The 19,892-nt window shown below is 46.5% G+C and overlaps 1 protein-coding gene across 1 annotated transcript in view; it reads left to right on the top strand.

Annotated features, from left to right (window-relative positions):
• LOC121005222 (galectin-9-like) overlaps positions 1 to 19,892 on the top strand; it is a 99,644-nt gene that overhangs the window by 44,389 nt on the left and 35,363 nt on the right. Inside the window, exon 6 of the mRNA XM_040437826.1 lies at positions 8,236 to 8,324. Coding sequence (XP_040293760.1) covers positions 8,236 to 8,324 — 89 coding nt within the window. The remainder of the gene's footprint in view (positions 1 to 8,235; positions 8,325 to 19,892) is intronic.

The following is a 19,892-nucleotide window of genomic DNA, read 5'->3' as shown; positions in this document are numbered from 1 at the left end:
GTCAGTCCCTTCGGGATCCATGCCTCATTCATCTTAATAAAGGTGAGGTAATCTAGACTGATCTCATTGAAGGTCTGTTCTTCCCACAAGCTACGTTCAACACCACGGGTACCAGATAGGTGACAACGAGCACCCTGGGATGCCTGCTGTGGTTGGTCTTCCTCCTCCTCAAAGCCACATTCCTCCTCTGACTCCTCTTCCTCAGACTCCTCTTTTAGCGTTGCCGCAGGTCCAGCAAGCGATGATGATAAGGCTGTTTCTGGTGGTGATGGTGACCACAACTCTTCCTCTTCCTCTTCACGCTCATCTACGGCCTGATCCAGCACTCTTCGCAGGGCACGCTCCAGGAAGAAAACAAATGGGATGATGTGGCTGATGGTGCCTTCGGTGCGACTGACTAGGTTTGGCACCTCCTCAAAAGGACACATGAGCCTACAGGCATTGCGCATGAGCGTCCAGTAACGTGGCAAAAAATACCCAGCTCCGCAGAGGCTGTCCTAACACCCTGGTCATACAAATACTCGTTGACGGCTTTTTCTTGTTGGAGCAGGCGGTTGAACATTAGGAGTGTTGAATTCCAACGTGGCGGGCTGTCGCAAATCAAGCGCCTCACTGGCATGTTGTTTCACCGCTAAATATCTGAATAGTGTGCCATGGCCATGTTGGAACGCCTGAAATGGCCACACACCTTCCTGGCCTGCTTGAGGACGTCCCTTAAGCCTGGGTACTTATGCACAAAGCGTTGTACGATCAGATTCAACACATGTGCCATGCACGGCACATGTGTCAACTTGCCCAAATTCAATGCCGCCAACAAATTGCTTCCGTTGTCACACACCGCTTTGCCAATCTCCAGTTGGTGCGGGGTCAGCCACTGATCCACCTGTGCGTTCAGGGCGGACAGGAGTGCTGGTTCGGTGTGACTCTCTGCTTTCAGGCAAGTCAACCCCAAGACGGCGTGACACTGTCGTATCCGGGATGTGGAATAGCCCCTGGGGAGCTGGGGGGGGTGCAGTTTATGTGGAGCAAGACGCAGCAGCAGAAGAGGACTCAGCCGAGGAGGTTATGGAAGAGGATGGAGTAGGAGGAGTAGAGGAGGTGGCAGCAGGCCTGCCTGCAAGTCTTGGCGGTGTGACCAATTCCTCTGCAGAGCCACGCATTCCATGCTTGTCTGCCGTCAGCAGGTTTACCCAATGTGCAGTGTACGTGATATACCTGCCCTGACCGTGCTTTGCAGACCAGGTATCAGTGGTCAGATGGACCCTTGCCCCAACACTGTGTGCAAGACATGCCATGACTTCCTTTTCCACAATAGAGTACAGGTTGGGGATTGCCTCTTGTGAAAAAAAAATTTGGCCGGGTACCTTCCACTGCGGTGTCCCAATAGTTACAAATTTTTTTAAGGCCTCAGACTCCACCAGCTTGTATGGTAAAAGCTGGCGGGCTAAGAGTTCCGACAAGCCAGCTGTCAGACGCCGGGCAAGGGGGTGACTCTGTGACATTGGCTTCTTACGCTCAAACATGTCCTTGACAGACACCTGACTGTGGGCAGATGAGCAGGAACTGCTGAAGGTGAGAGGCGGAGTGGCGGGTGGTTGAGAGGGGGCAAGGAGGACAGCAGTGGTTGACGTGGCTGAAGATGCTGGACCAGGAGTAGGATGGTGGCTTTGAATTTCTGTGCTGCTTGTACTCATTATATGTTGAACCCATAGGCGTTTGGGATGTGAGATCATGTGTCTTCGCAAAGCAGTTGTACCTAGGTGGGTGTTGGACTTTCCACGACTCAGTTTCTTTTGACACTCACTGGCAGGCAACTGCAATTATATTACAGAGAAAAAAATTAATGACTTTTTTATCTGCAAGATACTGTGCCACCAGATATGAGTGGTGGGCAGTGGGCACAGTACAGTCAGCGGGCCTGACACTCACTGGTAGGCAACTGCAATTATATTAAAGGGTAGAAATTAAATTACTTTTTTTTATCTGCAAGGTACTGTGCCACCCGATATGAGTGGTGGGCAGTGGGCACAGTACAGTCAGCGGGCCTGACACTCACTGGCAGGAAACTGCAATTATATTAAAGGGTAGAAATTACATGACTTTTTTATCTGCAAGGTACTGTGCCACCTGATATGAGTGGTGGGCAGTGGGCACAGTACAGTCTGTGGGCCTAACACTCACTGGCAGGAAACTGCAATTATATTACAAAGAATAAATTAAATTACTTTTTTATCTGCAAGGTGCTGTGCCAACCGATATGAGTGGTGGGCAGTAGGCACAGTACAGTTTGTAGGCCTGACACACACTGGCAGGCAACTGCAATTATATTAAAGGGTAAAAATTTAATGACTTTTTTATCTGCAAGGTACTGTGCCACCCGATATGAGTGGTGGGCACTGGCAGTGGGCACAGTACAGTCAGTTTGCCTGACACACACTGGCATGAAACTGCAATTATATTAAAGGGTAAAAATTAAATGACTTTTTATCTGCAAGGTACTGTGCCACCCGATATGAGTGGTGGGCAGTGGGCACAGTACAGTCTGTGGGCCTGACACTCACTGGCAGGCAACTGCAAATATATTACAGAGGAAAAATTAAATGACTTTTTTATCTGCAAGGTACTGTGCCACCCGTGCGGAGGCAAACGGATCCGTCCAGACTTACAATGTAAGTCAATGGGGACGGATCCGTTTGAAGATGACACCATATGGCTCAATTTTCAAACGGATCCGTCCCCCATTGACTTTCAATGTAAAGTCTGGACGGATCCGTCTGAAGCTACTTTCACACTTAGAATTTTTTCTACAATATAATGCAGACGGATTGGATCTGGGCAGACCCCAGACGGATCCGCTCTGAACACTAGTGTGAAAGTAGCCTTAGCACTGCTATACTCCATATTCGTTAACTTCGTTAATTCTAGCAAGCTGACCCATTAGAAACCCAGCTCTAAGTTGAAATCGCAATGCGATTACTTCAAGTTATATTAATCGCATTGCGATTTCAACTTAATTCTCACATCCGACAGTACATTCTAGTATGGAGGCGTTCCCATGGTGATGGGGACGCTCCATGAGCACGGAAGTCGGCAGAAGCGGCAACGGGCACTGACTGGAGCAGCCAGGAAGCCAGGAATCCTCAGGACAGGTAAGAACTACTTTTGGGAAGTGGGAAAGAAAAAAATCTAACAATAAAAAAAACCAAAAAAACTAATATTCGAAATAACAAATTTATAGCTCTATATTCGAAATATTTGCGAATTAGCGAAGTGCCGATATTCGCAAAAAAAATTCGCTATTCAAATATTCTTGCTCAACACTACTGCTCAAGTTGTCCGCCACGTGAGAGTACAAGGCAGGGATAGTGTTTTGGGAGAAATAATGTATATAGTGCTGCTGTAAATGTGGCTGGCGAAAAATGTAGGGGGGCAGTGTTTGAGGGATATTTTAGAGCAGAAGTGACACCTTATGCCAGGAAGAAACAATAATTAATTTTATGTGGTAGGCAGGGACAAGCCTGAGGAGAAGAGCCTGGAGCCAGTGCGCAGCTATCAGTCTCTACCACATTTACAGCAGCACTATATACAACAGTGCTGATGAACAATAATACAAACAATGAGGCGACACAACTAATAGTTTTAACAGAAATAATTTAATGGTCAATGAGGGGATTTAATAATAATAAGCGACATTAAACATTTTATAAGGGTGAATAAGACATATGTTAAAATAAGTCAAACAGTAGTCTGATAGACTAATTGTAAAAATTGCTTCATAGTGCCTTTACAAATGTCTGGGTCCAAGTTATGTAGTAAAGATGTGGAGTCTGAATGCGAGAAGTGGACAGAGATGATGACAATGTGAAAGACACCATTCTGCCCATGGATGTGGCCTGGCTGCTACAAGGGGACCGGAAGAAGGAGGGAACTCCTGCTGCCATGGCTGGCTGCCACCTCTGTTTGCCGACGGGATAGGGTGATGCTGCTTTATGTGGTTTCATAGAGCTGTGTTTGCCTGCCCATGTCTTATTTTGCAGAAGGCAATGCTTTTGTCATCCAGCAGCGTGGAGAAAAAATACCAGACGGGAGATACTCACACAGCAGCTGAGTTTGGCTTAGCTCTGGCACATTTTGGGCCTAACCCATCCGTAGAGTCAGTGGGATCACCAGATCCCAAAGCTTGCCCTATCTTAGGAAAAAGGAAGATGCCCCTCTAGATATGGACAGGGAAGACTAAGAGGCCTCCACTGAAAGTCTTCTTTGGGACTACAAGGAGGATGAGCAGGAGGAACGCTGCAACTGAGAGGAGGAGTGAGCAATCTAATCTATAATCTCCTCCTCCTTCTCCTCAACTCTAATGTTGCGCCTTTCAAAAGCAAGCAGGGACAACTGTGGCCTACTACTACTAGTACTACTCGAGGCCGGATAGTTGGTGCTGCTGCTACCCAAATTCTTGTCTGTGTAGTGGTGCTGATCACCTATATGCTGGTTTAATTAAATTGAAGAAGTTCCAAAAAATAATAATTTCAACCATGTGTGGAAATAAATGAATGTTAGCAAATGATTAAGGGCCAGGACTCATTGTCAGTTTCGCCTTAACTCTCACAGATACTGTAGCTTGCTGCTATAACTTGTGTTTTCCTTCTGTAATCAAACATATATGCTGGTTTAAGTAAATTGAACTAGTCCTTAAGATATATATTATTCCAACCGTGTGGAAACTGAATATAAGGAAATGGACAATTGAGGCCTGACTCTTAATATCGCATTAACACTCCCATTGAAAGGGGACCTTTCATCTGTTTTGACATAGGCTAATTATGGTATAAATTATTTTTTCAACCCCCCCCCCCGCCGCCCGTTCATCCGCTGTTGCACCCCGATGATTTGGTGCGCTGCATTATAAGCATTAAACTCGCAACGGGGAGGAGACGCAGTCTTCTGCTGTGGGCGTCTCCTTCTCCCTGGCTGCGAGCGTGAGCCAGGATTCAGGAGAGTGTTCACATTATATTAAAAACCACATATTTATTTCTCTTAGGGTCAATCTAAATGTGTAGTATTTGCACTAATATATACAATGAAATCAAATTATCGTGTGGTACCACTGATATATACCATAAGGTTCACTTCACCATAATGAATAATGTTTATTATAATGTGAACACTCTCCTGAATCCTACATGAACATCTTTTTTATATATTGAAAAATTTCTGTATGTTTTGTCAGGATTCATAGCTCTATATAGAGAAGAAGTTCCTCCTCTATTTTATAAACAGAGGCTAGTGCACTGTAATTAATATTATTTTTGTTTTATTTGTTATGTGTATGTTTTAGAAGCAAATTGGTGTTTCCACATTAGTCCAAGTGAGTGAGTGCCTGTCAAAACCTATTTTCATTTTACCGGTGAAACTCGAAAAATTAGAACATCGTGCAAAAGTCCATTTATTTCAGTAATGCAAATTAAAAGGAATTGTGAAAAGGTTCAATATTCTAGGCTCAAAGTGTCACACTCTAGTTAGCTAATTAATCCATATCCCTTGAGCAAAGAGTACCTCAAAAATTTTCACAAGCTATATGCCATAATCATCCAAATTTTAACAAATAAAGGCTTGAAATATCTCGCTTTGCCTGTAATGAGTCTATCTCATATGTTAGTTTCACTTTTTAAGTTGCATTACTGAAATAAATAAACTTTGCACGATATTCAAATTTTTCGAGTTTCCCCTGTACTTCTTCTCTTAGACAGGGTGTGTCTATTTGAACAATGCACCTTATCCCTTACGATTAATAGGAGAGCCGCCTTCAAAATACTATTTTCTATAATCACCTATATATGATAATTAATTAAACTGAACCCTCCCAAAAAAATAAAAAATTATAATTAAATTACAACCACGTGGAAACTGAATCAACGGAAACAGGCGATTGAAGCTTGACGCTCGATTTCATGTTAACACTAAAAGGTAGATTGCTGCTATATCTTGTGTATTTCTACACTATTCATGTATATATGCTGCTTAATTAAATTCAACCCCATGAAAAAAAAGGATCTCTGTGAAGATGGGGGAAAAATGAAAGTATTTCCTTGCAGGTAGCTGCTTTTGAAGGCTGCACTGCAGCAGCTGCAGTTCTGCTAGGAGGCACAGCAGCCACAACTCCTGTCTTCTCTTTCCCCCGCTGTCAGCTTCCCTGCTTGTCCATATTCTGCACACAATTTTTCTTTGTAATCCTAGCTTTTCCCATCATTGTCCCTGACTCTCTAAGATTGTTTTTCTGACACCATAACACCCAACCATCCTCTTTAACAGCCCAGCACAGAATGGCATTCTGCTCAGTCTGCTAGAGCAACTCCATGCCTGCTGCAGCACTAATTGAGAGACAGTTAGGGCAAGCTCTCCCCTCACTTCATCTCACAGTCATGTGAGAGCCCTTCTTCTTCCCTAGTGTTTTTTTTCCTGTCGACATGTGCACTAAAATGGTGCTACACGTCGTTTTAGTGGATTTCTCCCAAACTATATATACTGACCAAAAATATAAACGCAACACTTTAGGTTTTGCTCCCATTTTGCATGAGCTGAACTCAAAGATCTGAAACATTTTCTACATACACAAAAGACCCATTACTCTCAAATATTGTTCACAAATCTGTGTTAGTGAGCACTTCTCCTTTGCCGAGATAATCCATCCCACCTCACAGGTGTGGCATATCAAGCTGCTAATTAGACTGCATGAATATTGCACAGGTGTGCCTTAGACTGCACACAATAAAGGCCACTCTGAAATGTGCAGTTTGATCACACAGCACAATGCCACAGATGTCACAACGTTTGAGGGAGCGTGCAATTGGCATGCTGACTGCAGGAATGTCTACCAGAGCTGTTGCCCGCGCAATGAATGTTCATTTCTCTACCATAAGCCGTCTCCAAAGGCGTTTCAGAGAATTTGGCAGTACATCTAACCGGCCTCACAACCGCAGACCACATGTAACCACACTATCCCAGGACCTCCACATCCAGCATGTTCACCTCCATGATTGTCTGAGACCAGCCACCCGGACAGCTGCAGCAACAATCGGTTTGCATAACCAAAGAATTTCTGCACAAACTGTCAGAAACCGTCTCAGGGAAGCTCATCTGCTCGTCGTCCTCATCGAGGTCTGGACCTGAGTGTAGTTCGCTGTCGTAACCGACTTGAGTGGGCAAATGCTCACATTCAATGGCGTCTGGCACGTTGGAGAGGCGTTCTGTTGACGGATAAGTCCCGGTTTTCACTGTTCAGGGCAGATGGCAAACAGCGTGTGTGGAGTTGTGTGGGTGAGTGGTCATTAAACGTTGTGGATCGAGTGGCCCATGATGGCGGTGGGGTTATGGTATGGGCAGGCATATGTTATGGACATCGAACACATTTTTTTAATGGCATTTTGAATGCACAGAGATACCTGATGAGGTCCTGAGGCCCATTGATGTGCCATTCATCCACGACCATGACCTCATGTTGCAGCATGATAATGCACGGCCCCATACTGCAAGGATCTGTACACAATTCCTGGAAGCTGAAAATATCCCAGTTCTTGCATAGCCAGCATACTCACCAGACATATCACCCATTGAGCATGTTTGGGATGCTCTGGATCGGCGTATACGACAGCGTGTTCCAGTTTCTGCCAATATTCTGCAACTTTGCACAGCTATTGAAGAGGAGTGGACCAACATTCAACAGGCCACAATCTACAACCTGATCAACTCTATGCGACGGAAAAGTGTTACACTGCGTGAGGCAAATGGTGGCCACACCAGATACTGACTGGTTTGCTGACCCCCCCCTTCCCTCCCAGGAAGGCAAAACTGTGCACATTTCAGAGTGGCCTTTATTGTGGGCAGTCTAAGGCACACCTGTGCAATATTCATGCTGTCTAATCAGCACCTTGATATGCCACACCTGTGAGGTGGGATGGATTATCTCGGCAAAGGAGCAGTGCTCACTAACACAGATTTAGACAGATTTGTGAACAATATTTGAGAGTAATGGGTCTATTGTGTCTGTAGAAAATGTTTCAGATCTTTGAGTTCAGCTCATGCAAAATGGGAGCAAAACCGAAAGTGTTGCGTTTATATTTTTGGTCAGTGTACATAGTACATTATACTTACTATACTTATTGTATACATTACACACACTTATGTACAGCACATAAAGGCTCTTGAGTTTATTTCATAATTGTCGCCTTTACTTTCCAGACTGTTCCATTTGGCACCAAGTTTCCTAGTGACATCAAGGTTGGCACAGTGTTTATTATCAATGGCACTGTCCCTCCATTATCTGACAGGTTTGTGATTTTTTTTTTATACGTATGTTCCATTGTTATGTTATTATGTTTATGACTAAAAAGAATATTCTAACACAAAGCCTTGATAAAAAATTTACTTACAGTAGATATCCCTGGGTTATTGTTCTCTCGAATACCAACCTTAAAGTGCTGGTCGTAAGATACACAACATCTGTCAACAGCAAGAAATGTTGCTGTTCATGTATGTTCAGACTGCAGCTATAACATGTAAGCGTTCAGTTCTTAACCACTTCAGCCCCCAGTGCTTAAACACCCTGAAAGACCAGGCCACTTTTTACACTTCTGACCTACACTACTTTGACCGTTTATTGCTCGGTCATGCAACTTACCACCCAAATGAATTTTACCTCCTTTTCTTCTCACTAATAGAGCTTTCATTTGGTGGTATTTCATTGCTGCTGACATTTTTAATTTTTTTGTTATTAATCAAAATTTAACGATTTTTTTGCAAAAAAATGACATTTTTCACTTTCAGTTGTAAAATTTTGCAAAAAAAACGACATCTATATATAAATTTTGCTCTAAATTTATTGTTCTACATGTCTTTGATAAAAAAAAAAATGTTTGGGTAAAAAAAAAAATGGTTTGGGTAAAAGTTATAGCGTTTACAAACTATGGTACAAAAATGTGAATTTCCGCTTTTTGAAGCAGCTCTGACTTTCTGAGCACCTGTCATGTTTCCTGAGGTTCTACAATGCCCAGACAGTACAAACACCCCACAAATGACCTCATTTCGGAAAGTAGACACCCTAAGGTATTCGCTGATGGGCATAGTGAGTTCATAGAACTTTTTATTTTTTGTCACAAGTTAGCGGAAAATGATGATTTTTTTTTTTTGATTTTTTTTTCTTACAAAGTCTCATATTCCACTAACTTGTGACAAAAAATAAAAAGTTCTATGAACTCACTATGCCCATCACAAAATACCTTGGGGTCTCTTCTTTCCAAAATGGGGTCACTTGTGGGGTAGTTATACTGCCCTGGCATTCTAGGGGCCCAAATGTGTGGTAAGGAGTTTGAAATCAAATTCTGTAAAAAATGACCAGTGAAATCCGAAAGGTGCTCTTTGGAATATGGGCCCCTTTGCCCACCTAGGCTGCAAAAAAGTGTCACACATCTGGTATCTCTGTATTCAGGAGAAGTTGAGGAATGTGTTTTGGGGTGTCTTTTTACATATACCCATGCTGGGTGAGATAAATATCTTGGTCAAATGCCAACTTTGTATAAAAAAATGGGAAAAGTTGTCTTTTGCCAAGATATTTCTCTCACCCAGCATGGGTATATGTAAAATGACACCCCAAAACACATTCCCCAACTTCTCCTGAGTACGGAGATATCAGATGTGTGACACTTTTTTGCAGCCTAGGTGGGCAAAGGGGCCCATATTCCAAAGAGCACCTTTCGGATTTCACTGGTCATTTTTTACAGAATTTGATTTCAAACTCCTTACCACACATTTGGGCCCCTAGAATGCCAGGGCAGTATAACTACCCCACAAGTGACCCCATTTTGGAAAGAAGACACCCCAAGGTATTCGCTGATGGGCATAGTGAGTTCATGGAAGTTTTTATTTTTTGTCACAAGTTAGTGGAATATGAGACTTTGTAAGAAAAAAAAAATTAAAAAAAAATCATCATTTTCCACTAACTTGTGACAAAAAATAAAAAATTCTAGGAACTCGCCATGCCCCTCACGGAATACCTTGGGGTGTCTTCTTTCCAAAATGGGGTCACTTGTGGGGTAGTTATACTGCCCTGGCATTTTCCAGGGGCCCTAATGTGTGGTAAGTAGGTAAATGACCTGTGAAATCCGAAAGGTGCTCTTTGGAATGTGGGCCCCTTTGTCCACCTAGGCTGCAAAAAAGTGCCACACATGTGGTATCTCCGTACTCGGGAGAAGTTGGGGAATGTGTTTTGGGGTGTCATTTTACATATACCCATGCTGGGTGAGATAAATATCTTGGTCAAATGCCAACTTTGTATAAAAAAATGGGAAAAGTTGTCTTTTGCCAAGATATTTCTCTCACCCAGCATGGGTATATGTAAAATGACACCCCAAAACACATTCCCCAACTTCTCCTGAGTACGGCGATACCAGATGTGTGACACTTTTTTGCAGCCTAAATGCGCAAAGGGGCCCACATTCCTTTTATGAGGGCATTTTTAGACATTTGGATACCAGACTTCTTCTCACGCTTTAGGGCCCCTAGAATGCCAGGGCAGTATAAATACCCCACATGTGACCCCATTTTGGAAAGAAGACACCCCAAGGTATTCAATGAGGGGCATGGCGAGTTCATAGAATTTTTTTTTTTTTGGCACAAGTTAGTGGAAATTGATTTTATTTATTTTTTTCTCACAAAGTCTCCCTTTCCGCTAACTTGGGACAAAAATTTCAATCTTTCATGGTCTCAATATGCCCCTCACAGAATACCTGGGGGTGTCTTCTTTCCGAAATGGGGTCACATGTTGGGTATTTATACTGCCCTGGCATTCTAGGGGCCCTAAAGCGTGAGAAGAAGTCTGGAATATAAATGTCTAAAAATTTTTACGCAATTGGATTCCGTGAGGGGTATGGTGAGTTCATGTGAGATTAAATTTTTTGACACAAGTTAGTGGAATATGAGACTTTGTAAGAAAAAAAAAAATTTTTTCGCTAACTTGGGCCAAAAAAATGTCTGAATGGAGCCTTACAGAGGGGTGATCAATGACAGGGGGGTGATCAATGACAGGGGGGTGATCAATGACAGGGGGGTGATCAGGGAGTCTATATGGGGTGATCACCACAGTCATTGATCACGCCCCTGTAAGGCTCCATTCAGACGTCCGTGTGCGTTTTGCGGATCCGATCCATCTATCAGTGGATCCGTAAAAATCATGCGGACGTCTGAATGGAGCTTTACAGGGGTGTGATCAATGACAGGGGGGGTGATCAATGACAGGGGGGTGATCAATGACAGGGGGGTGATCAATGACAGGATGGTGATCAGGGAGTCTATATGGGGTGATCACCACAGTCATTGATCATGCCCCAGTAAGGCTCCATTCAGACGTCCGTGTGCGTTTTGCGGATCCGATCCATCTATCAGTGGATCCGTAAAAATCATGCGGACGTCTGAATGGAGCTTTACAGGGGGTTGATCAATGACAGGGGGGTAATCAATGACAGGGGGGTGATCAGGGAGTCTATATGGGGTGATCACCACAGTCATTGATCATGCCCCTGTAAGGCTCCATTCAGACGTCCGTGTGCGTTTTGCGGATCCGATCGATCTATCAGTGGATCCGTAAAAATCATGCGGACGTCTGAATGGAGCTTTACAGGGGGGTGATCAATGACAGGGGGGTAATCAATGACAGGGGGGTGATCAGGGAGTCTATAGGGGGTGATCACCACAGTCATTGATCATGCCCCAGTAAGGCTCCATTCAGACGTCCGTGTGCGTTTTGCGGATCCGATCGATCTATCAGTGGATCCGTAAAAATCATGCGGACGTCTGAATGGAGCTTTACAGGGGGGTGATCAATGACAGGGGTGTAATCAATGACAGGGGGGTGATCAGGGAGTCTATATGGGGTGATCACCACAGTCATTGATCACGCCCCTGTAAGGCTCCATTCAGACGTCCGTGTGCGTTTTGCGGATCCGATCCATCTATCAGTGGATCCGTAAAAATCATGCGGACGTCTGAATGGAGCTTTACAGGGGTGTGATCAATGACAGGGGTGTAATCAATGACAGGGGGGTGATCAGGGAGTCTATATGGGGTGATCAGGGGTGATCAAGGGTGAATAAGGGGTTAATAAGTGACGGGGGGGGTGTAGTGTAGTGTGGTGCTTGGTGCAACATATTACTGAGCTACCTGTGTCCTCTGGTGGTCGATCCAAACAAAGGGGACCACCAGAGGACCAGGTAGCAGGTATATTAGACGCTGTTATCATAACAGCGTCTAATATACCTGTTAGGGGTTAAAAAAATCACATCTCCAGCCTGCCAGCGAACGATCGCCGCTGGCAGGCTGGAGATCCACTTTCTTACCTTCCGTTCCTGTGAGCGCGCGCGCCTGTGTGCGCGCGTTCACAGGAAATCTCGGCTATCGCGAGAGGACGCGCCGGCGCGTCCACTCGGAATGAATCAACCACCTCCAGGACGCGTCTGTGCGTACAGCGGTCCGGAGGTGGTTAAGGCTATATACACCTTTGGGGACAATTTTTTTATTATTATTGCATTGTACTTAGTTTGAGCTAAAAATAATTTTTTCAGTTGGTCTTTATTAAAAATATGGAATCCTTTTTTCTGTGCATAGCTGAGATGCTGTATTAGCAGCCTGTGGATTTTTTGTCTCATTATAAAAGCTCACCAAACCTCAATACTCACCTTACTGATAAGAATGTGCCTTAAATAAGTGTTTGTAACCTCTTAGTAGTTTAGAGATAAGGGTAATTTGACTGGCACAAAGTGAAAGTACCAGTCATACAGCTAGAAAAGCTAGTAAACCCTTTGTGACAGAATGGCTCAATATTTTTAATAAAGGCCAATTGAGAATATGTTTTTTTTTGCCAATAATGAGTAAAATGCAATCATAAACAAAAATTGCCTCCAATGGTGTACATAGCCTTTAAATGACGTATTGGCCCTTGACTTCTCACTTGAACTTGGGGCCCCAAAAGAGGTTAGAACAGTTAATAGCCCAGACAGAGCAAGTTTAACTGGAACAGTTTAGGCTACTTTCACACTAGCGTTCGGAGCGGGTCCGTCTGATGTTTCATCAGACGGATCCGCTCCTATAATGCAGACGTTTGCATCAGTTCAGAACGGATCCGTCTGCATTATAACTTAGAAAAATTTCTAAGTGTGAAAGTAGCCTGAGCGGATCCGTTCAGACTTTACATTGAAAGTCAATGGGGGACGGATCCGCTTGAAGATTGAGCCATATAGTGTCATCTTCAAGCGGATCCGTCCCCATTGACTTCCATTATAAGTCTGGACGGATCCGCTCGCCTCCGCACGGCCAGGCGGACACACTGAGAATGCATTGGGGCCGGACGGCTGCGTTCAGGACCTCTCGCGAGCCCCTTCAAACGGAGCTCACGAGCGAACACCTGAACGCAGGTGTGAAAGTAGCCTTACTTAGTATTGAGGATACTACAGTAGCATGCTCGGATTAGAGTCTTACTCTCTCATGAAGTGTACAGGCTTATCAGTTACAACACAACAGCTCTTTACAGAGGCACTAAGATTGACGGTAACACTTCTTGACATTATACATTATTTCTGAGATTTCATATGGTAAAAAATCCCTACACTTGAAACCAAAGAAGCAGCTGTGTTCCCTGATCATAAATGCATAAATTGGTTACTATAAAACTTGGATAATTACATCTATGGTCTTAAATAGAGATTAGCGAATTTTTAAAAAATTCAATTCGGCCGGTTTGCCAAATTTTTCCCAAAAATTTGCTTCGATCCGAATTTATTTGCGGCGAATCGCGTTAAAAAACGTCTATTTTCAGGCTGCAGAGAGAATTTATAGGGGTGTAGAACACTGGAGTCTGCTTTGGTAGTAAAATAATACTGTGAGTTAGTATGACATGCAGATGACAGGCGTCACTCTTAGAATCGCTGCACACTTCACTTATTTGGGCAGTCACGGGGCTATTACTGACCAAATAACTCAAGCATGAACTCAGCCTTACAGTTTGATATTAGCATCAAGAAGCAGTGCACTCCATTTACACCGTCCCCAGCTTATTCCACATAGATGTCTACAGAACCTGTTCTATTAAACGCTTATACAAATAGAGCCCCCCCAACAGAGTGGAGAGGGTGTCAGCAGTAAGTTTGTGTTGACGTCACAGATTTTTTTGTCCTTCCTCTGATTCATCAGAACAATAAATCACAAAAAACGGATCCTGTCTGTGGAGCATCCGCCTTCACTCGGTCAGCATTTGCTCAATAATCCATCAGTATTGCTAATGCCCAAAAAAAACAGGAGTGGATGTAAAACAGAGATGGCACGTGAATGGAATATTTGCATGTCTTCTGTGTTTTGTACCCACTCCTGCTTTTGTCTACCAAATCATGAGCCAATTCTGATGGGACCATACCGGCCTTACAGCTGCTACACAGACAGGATCTGTTGTGTGTCTCATTTTTCCATCCTTCTGACAGATCAGAAGAAATGTCACATAAATCATTATGTCAGCCACGCCGAAAGGCAAAATAAGGGGCCCAGTAATGAAGTGGGGAGGGTGGGAACAGCATGAGAAGTCCACAGAGTGGCCTTATGACATAGTGGTGAGGTGGATGTAGCATGACAAGGCCACAGAATGGCACAATGACAGAGTCTGAAGGTGGCGGCAGAATCAGGAGGCCAGAGAGTGGCACAATGACCGAGTCTAGAGGTGGCGACAGTAACAAGGTGGCAAGGTGACATAGTGTGGAGATGGCAGCATCAGGAGGATACCACAGAGTGGTAAGGTGACATAGTGCAGAGATAGCAGCAGTATTAGGAGACCACAAAGTGGCAAGGTGACATAGTTTGGAGGTAGCAGCAGCAGCATGAGGAGACCACAAAGTGGCTCAGTGACATACTGTAGTGGTGAGGTGGCAGCAGCATGAGGATATAAAAGCAGCATTAGGAGACCACACAGTAGCAAGATGACATAATGTGTAGATGGCAGTAGCAGCAGAAGCATCAGGGGGATACCACAGAGTGGCAAGGTGACATACTGTAGTTTGGAGGTGGCGGCAGCATCAGGAGACCACAGAGTGGCAAGGTGGCATAGTTTGGAGATGGCAGCAGCAGCTGCATCAGGAGACCACAAAGTGACCTGCTAACAGAGTGGGGCGGTGGGTGGAAATACCAGTACCCACTGACGAAGGTGGGTGAAATAAGGAGCACTTGGCATCAGATGTGTGGCATCAGGTGGGTTGCAGCATAAGAGTAGTAGCTGAGGCAGGTAGCCAGAAGAAACCAGTCTTTAAAGTGTTGGTGTGGCACCATGGATTATCTAGTCTGATGCATCAGGAATTGGTGGTTGGAAATCCTGGCTGATCCATGATTGATTCATCTTGACAAAGGTCAGCCTCTCCACATTTTGGGTGGACAGGCAAGTTCTCCTTGGGGTAACTATGGCCCCCGCCACACTAAAAACCCGCTCTGATGCCACACTACTGGCCGGGCAGGACAGCTTTTCCAGGGCAAACTCTGCTAGTTGCGGCCACAAATCCAGTTTGGCTATCCAGCGGATCTTTAATGTTGGGTAGCAGGGTGCTGTCCAAGTATGCCACCACCTGCTGGTTCAGGTCCTGCTCCAGGTCTACCTACTGCTGCTGGTGAGTAGTTTCTTCACTATGCGGTTGAAGAAAGCTACTCATCAGCGACTGTAGACTCAGGCTGCTGCTGATGGAACTGGTACTGCTCCTGCCACCCCTCCCCAGCAGCCATGGCAGTGGAACGTGAGCGCAGAGGGCCCCCCCAGGTCAGACCTGCGAGACGATGGCGCAGATAGGTAGCGGCCAACTGACTACATAGGATGTCTCTGTAGTAGTTCAGATTGTCCTCCCTCTCGGTGGATGTAAAAAAGGCCCCCATTCTGGACCGGTAGCAAGGGTCCAACAAGGTGGAGAGCCAGAAGTCATCCATCTGCCGAATGGTGACAATTTGGCTGTCACTACACAAGCAAGTGAGCATGCATTGGGCTATTTGTGCAAGTGACTCAAAGGGACTCCCTGCCTCCATCTCCACTGCATACTGCCATGTTGGGGGATGCCGTTCTGCCGCTGCAGCTCAAGGAGGGTGTGCTTTGCGGTGTATGAGTGGCTGAAGTGCATGCAAAGTTTCCTGCCCATTTTCAGGATGTCTTGCAGATGGCTGGAACACGTATGCCATGCAGGGCGCATGGCTCAGCCTTCCTTGACGCAGCACCGACACCATGTTCTTCCCATTGTCGGTCAGCATGGTTCCGATTTTCAGTTGACACGGAGAAAGCCAGGATTCAATTTCTTGATGCATCACATGGAGCAGTTCCTCCCCGTGTGACTCAGTTCGCCAAGGCAAACCAGGTGCAGAGCAGCGTGACACAGCCGAGCCCTGCACATGTCATATGCTGGAGAGGCACTGTGACTTGTCCCTGCAGTGGAGGCTGAGGATACGGCGGAGGATGAGGAGGCAGAGGCAGACAACTGTCGCAGAAACCAAGTGCGTGACAACGTGGAGGCGGAAGCGGCGTGACCTGGCCAAGTTGCTGGTGTGGCTGTGCAGGAACCACATTCACCAAGTGGGCCGTAAAGGACAATCTACTGTCCCTGACCATAGTTACAGCTCCATACGTTGGCGCTGCCATGCACTTTGGCAGACACTGACAGGCTTATGGACTGGCCCACCTTCTGTTCTACATATTTGTGCAGGGCTGGTACTGCCTTTTTGGCAAAGAAATGACGGCTTGGGACTCTCCACCTCGGCTCGGCACAAGCCATCAGTTCTCTGAAAGGTGCAGAGTCCAGCACTTGGAAAAGGAGGGACTGCAGCACCAGCAACTTAGACAGGAGCACGTTCAGCTTCTGCGCCATTGGATGCGTGCACGCATACTGCTGTCTCTTGGCAATCAGTTCAGTGATCGATTGCTGACAGAATGACTGACAAGGATTAGGAGGAGGAGGAGCAGGAGCATCTGGACCAGCAGAAGATGGGAATGACAGACAGCTTCCTTCGGCTGAGGTGGTGGAGCATTGACTGGCTGAAACCGGGTGCGTGCCACTGGGTGATGCAGCGGTAGCTGCTGTAGGCTGGACCACCACATCGGAGCCACGGTTCTCCCAGGCCACTGCATGGCGACGCTGCATATGTTGACACAGAGCTGTAGTGCCAACATTGGCACCCTGGCCACGCTTCACCTTCTGCCCACATATTCTACATGAGGCCACGTTAGCCTTCTCTGGCAGCTTAATAAAAAACTGCCACACCGCCGAGTAGGTGATTTTTTCCCCCCAACAGTCTGCACTGACTGACTGCTACTGCCGCTGCCTCCGTGAACGCCTGCACCAGGGCGTAGCTATAGGGGAAGCAGGGGAAGCGGCTGCTTTGGGGCCCATCCAGGAGGAGGAGGACTAAAAGATTTTGTCAGGGCCCCCTCAACAGTGTTACACAACAAAATTATATACACTGGCAGTATAGACAGTGTAGAAAACGGATGTTACAGCTGCCGGGCCTGGTCTGAGAGAGTGATCTTTACTAGCCACAGGAAGGGGGGCGGCATGAAAGGAAGGGGTTGCGAAAAAATTACTCGGGGAGGGAGGCTCCATTCAAAAATTTGCTGTGGGGCCCAGTCATTTCTAGCTACGCCACTGGCCTGCACCACTACTTACCAGGCAGGTAGGCTGCTGCAAAGCAGGTGATCTACCCTGGGCACGTTTGGCTCCCGACCTACCACTGCTGCCACCCTGATGACTCCCAGTCATGCTACAACGTAGCTGGCTCAGCCGCTGCCTCACAGGCAAGCTGCTAGCCTCTTCTCCTGATGATGATGAAGCCCCTTCTGCACCCGGCTCCCAAGTGTGATCGGCTTCATCATCATCAAGTAGTGTCTGAACATCACTGATGTCCTCCTCAACGGTCTCTGGGTCAGGAGCCTGACCGCTGGCAACACAAGCTCCTGCGCCACTATCCTCATTACTACTTGCCCACCTAGCGGAGGAAGCGGCGGATGTCTCCTCCAGATCTTGGCTGAGAAGCAGCTGCTGGCTGACCTCTAGCAGCTCTTCCTCGCTGTATAGTGGAGCTGAGGCCACAGCATACAATACTTCTGTGGCTGAGGGAACAGAAAAGGAAAGAGGCAGGTTGAGGACAGGTGAGGGCACAGGGCCTGCACCCGGGCCATGCCAACTAAGGGTTGTGTCTGACAAACCCACGGACTGTTGGCCGGGGGTGTCTGATGTCACTTAGGATGATGTGGATGAACAAGTTAACCAATCAAGAACTGCTGGGTTGCTGGTCAAGACACGACCGCTAGATAGGGTTGCCACCCGTACGGTAATGACCCGGACTGTCCGGGTTTGTAATCCTGTGCCCGGGTACAAGCCTTTCTCAGACCCGGGCACAGGATTCATTTCAAACTGCAGACTTGCTAGCCTCACCTGACATCGCGGTGAAGCACAGGCTAAACACTTGTCATCAGGTCCTGTGTGCTCTCCCCAAATCCCGCTCCCATCCTTCCTCTCCTCACACATGGCTCCGACCTGCTGAACTGCACAGCGGGGAGAGCAGTCGTGGAGATGGCAGCAGGAGGCTTCTCAGCATGGCCGGACTGTCATAGCACCAGGTGTGTATGCCCTGCCATGTGTCGTGTGTACTGCGCCACTGCCATGAATACATGCAGGCTGCCCGTGTGGCAGGACATTACAGGATGTGCACTGTTGCTGCTGTAAAAAACTTGACAGAAAATCTTCCGGAGAGAGGAAATGCCATAAGTTTGTGCTGTGTGCCTGGTGACTACATAGTGGTGGTTTGCCCCTGCAGTGCCCCTGGGCACTGAAGGGCAGCTCATGGAGGGAGAACACAAAGGTTAGGTTGGCACCATGTTCTTTTTTAATAATGAACAATGCCAACCAATCCCTGGCACCAGTGTCACAACATCTCCCCCCCTTCATTGGCACTTTATGTTTAGTAGTAAACAGGGTAGGTGTAAGGACCTGATGCCATATTATAACAGTAGTGTGACCTGGCGGTGAGCGGCGGCGAGTGGTGATCAGCTGAGCCTGTCACTGCCGCTGTTCTGCCAGATTCCTATACCTGGCAGAATGCTATACCCGGAAGTGATGCGGCCGCACCGGAATCAGCTGGAGGAGGGTGTGTGTACTCGCCTAAATGCTCCGATACCTTCCCCGATATTGGAACTTCCGGTCGGAGGGAGATGTCCCTCTGACGTGCAGCGCCAAGGGAGCATACAGATGACTTTGTTTCCAATCAGGAAGCTGGGAGGTGGGTTATCATCCGCCTCCTGGCTTCCTGATTGGCTAGGAAGCCCGCTTCACTTGTTGCTAGGCAGCCTGGCTTCCTAATCAATCAGCAAGCTGGGCAGTATGTCATGACTCGCGTCCCGGCCTCCTGATTGGTCGGGAAGGTACGCTGCCTACAAAAAAGTGAATCCGGATTCCTAGCCAATCACGAAACGGATTGAAATCATGACTCGCCGCCCCTCTTCTTGATTGGTCAGGAAGCTAGGTTGCCTCTGAAGCCAGTGTTCTTTCACTCTTTCTTTGCGGGAAAGCATGAAGCCAGGCGATGGTCATGATCCGCCACCCGCCTTCCTGATAGTTATGGTACATACTTTACCAAAAAATTGCCGTGAGGTGCTAAAGTGTTCGGGTTTGGCTTGAAGAAAAGGTGGCAACCCTACCGCTAGATGACACCGGGAGCTCAGGCCTCTCGCTGCGACTCCTGCTGCCACGCCCCCTTACTCTGCTGTGACCTCTGCTTGCGCCCGAAACATTCAGGCCTCAGTCACTCCTCTGTGCATGGCCTGGCACTTCTTTGCCTGACATACT

The sequence above is a fragment of the Bufo bufo genome, chromosome 6, assembly GCF_905171765.1.
Source record: "Bufo bufo chromosome 6, aBufBuf1.1, whole genome shotgun sequence".
In the NCBI taxonomy this organism is placed as follows: Eukaryota; Metazoa; Chordata; class Amphibia; order Anura; family Bufonidae; genus Bufo; species Bufo bufo.
Note: the sequence above shows the minus strand (reverse complement) of the source record. Positions and strands in the feature narration are given on the sequence as shown.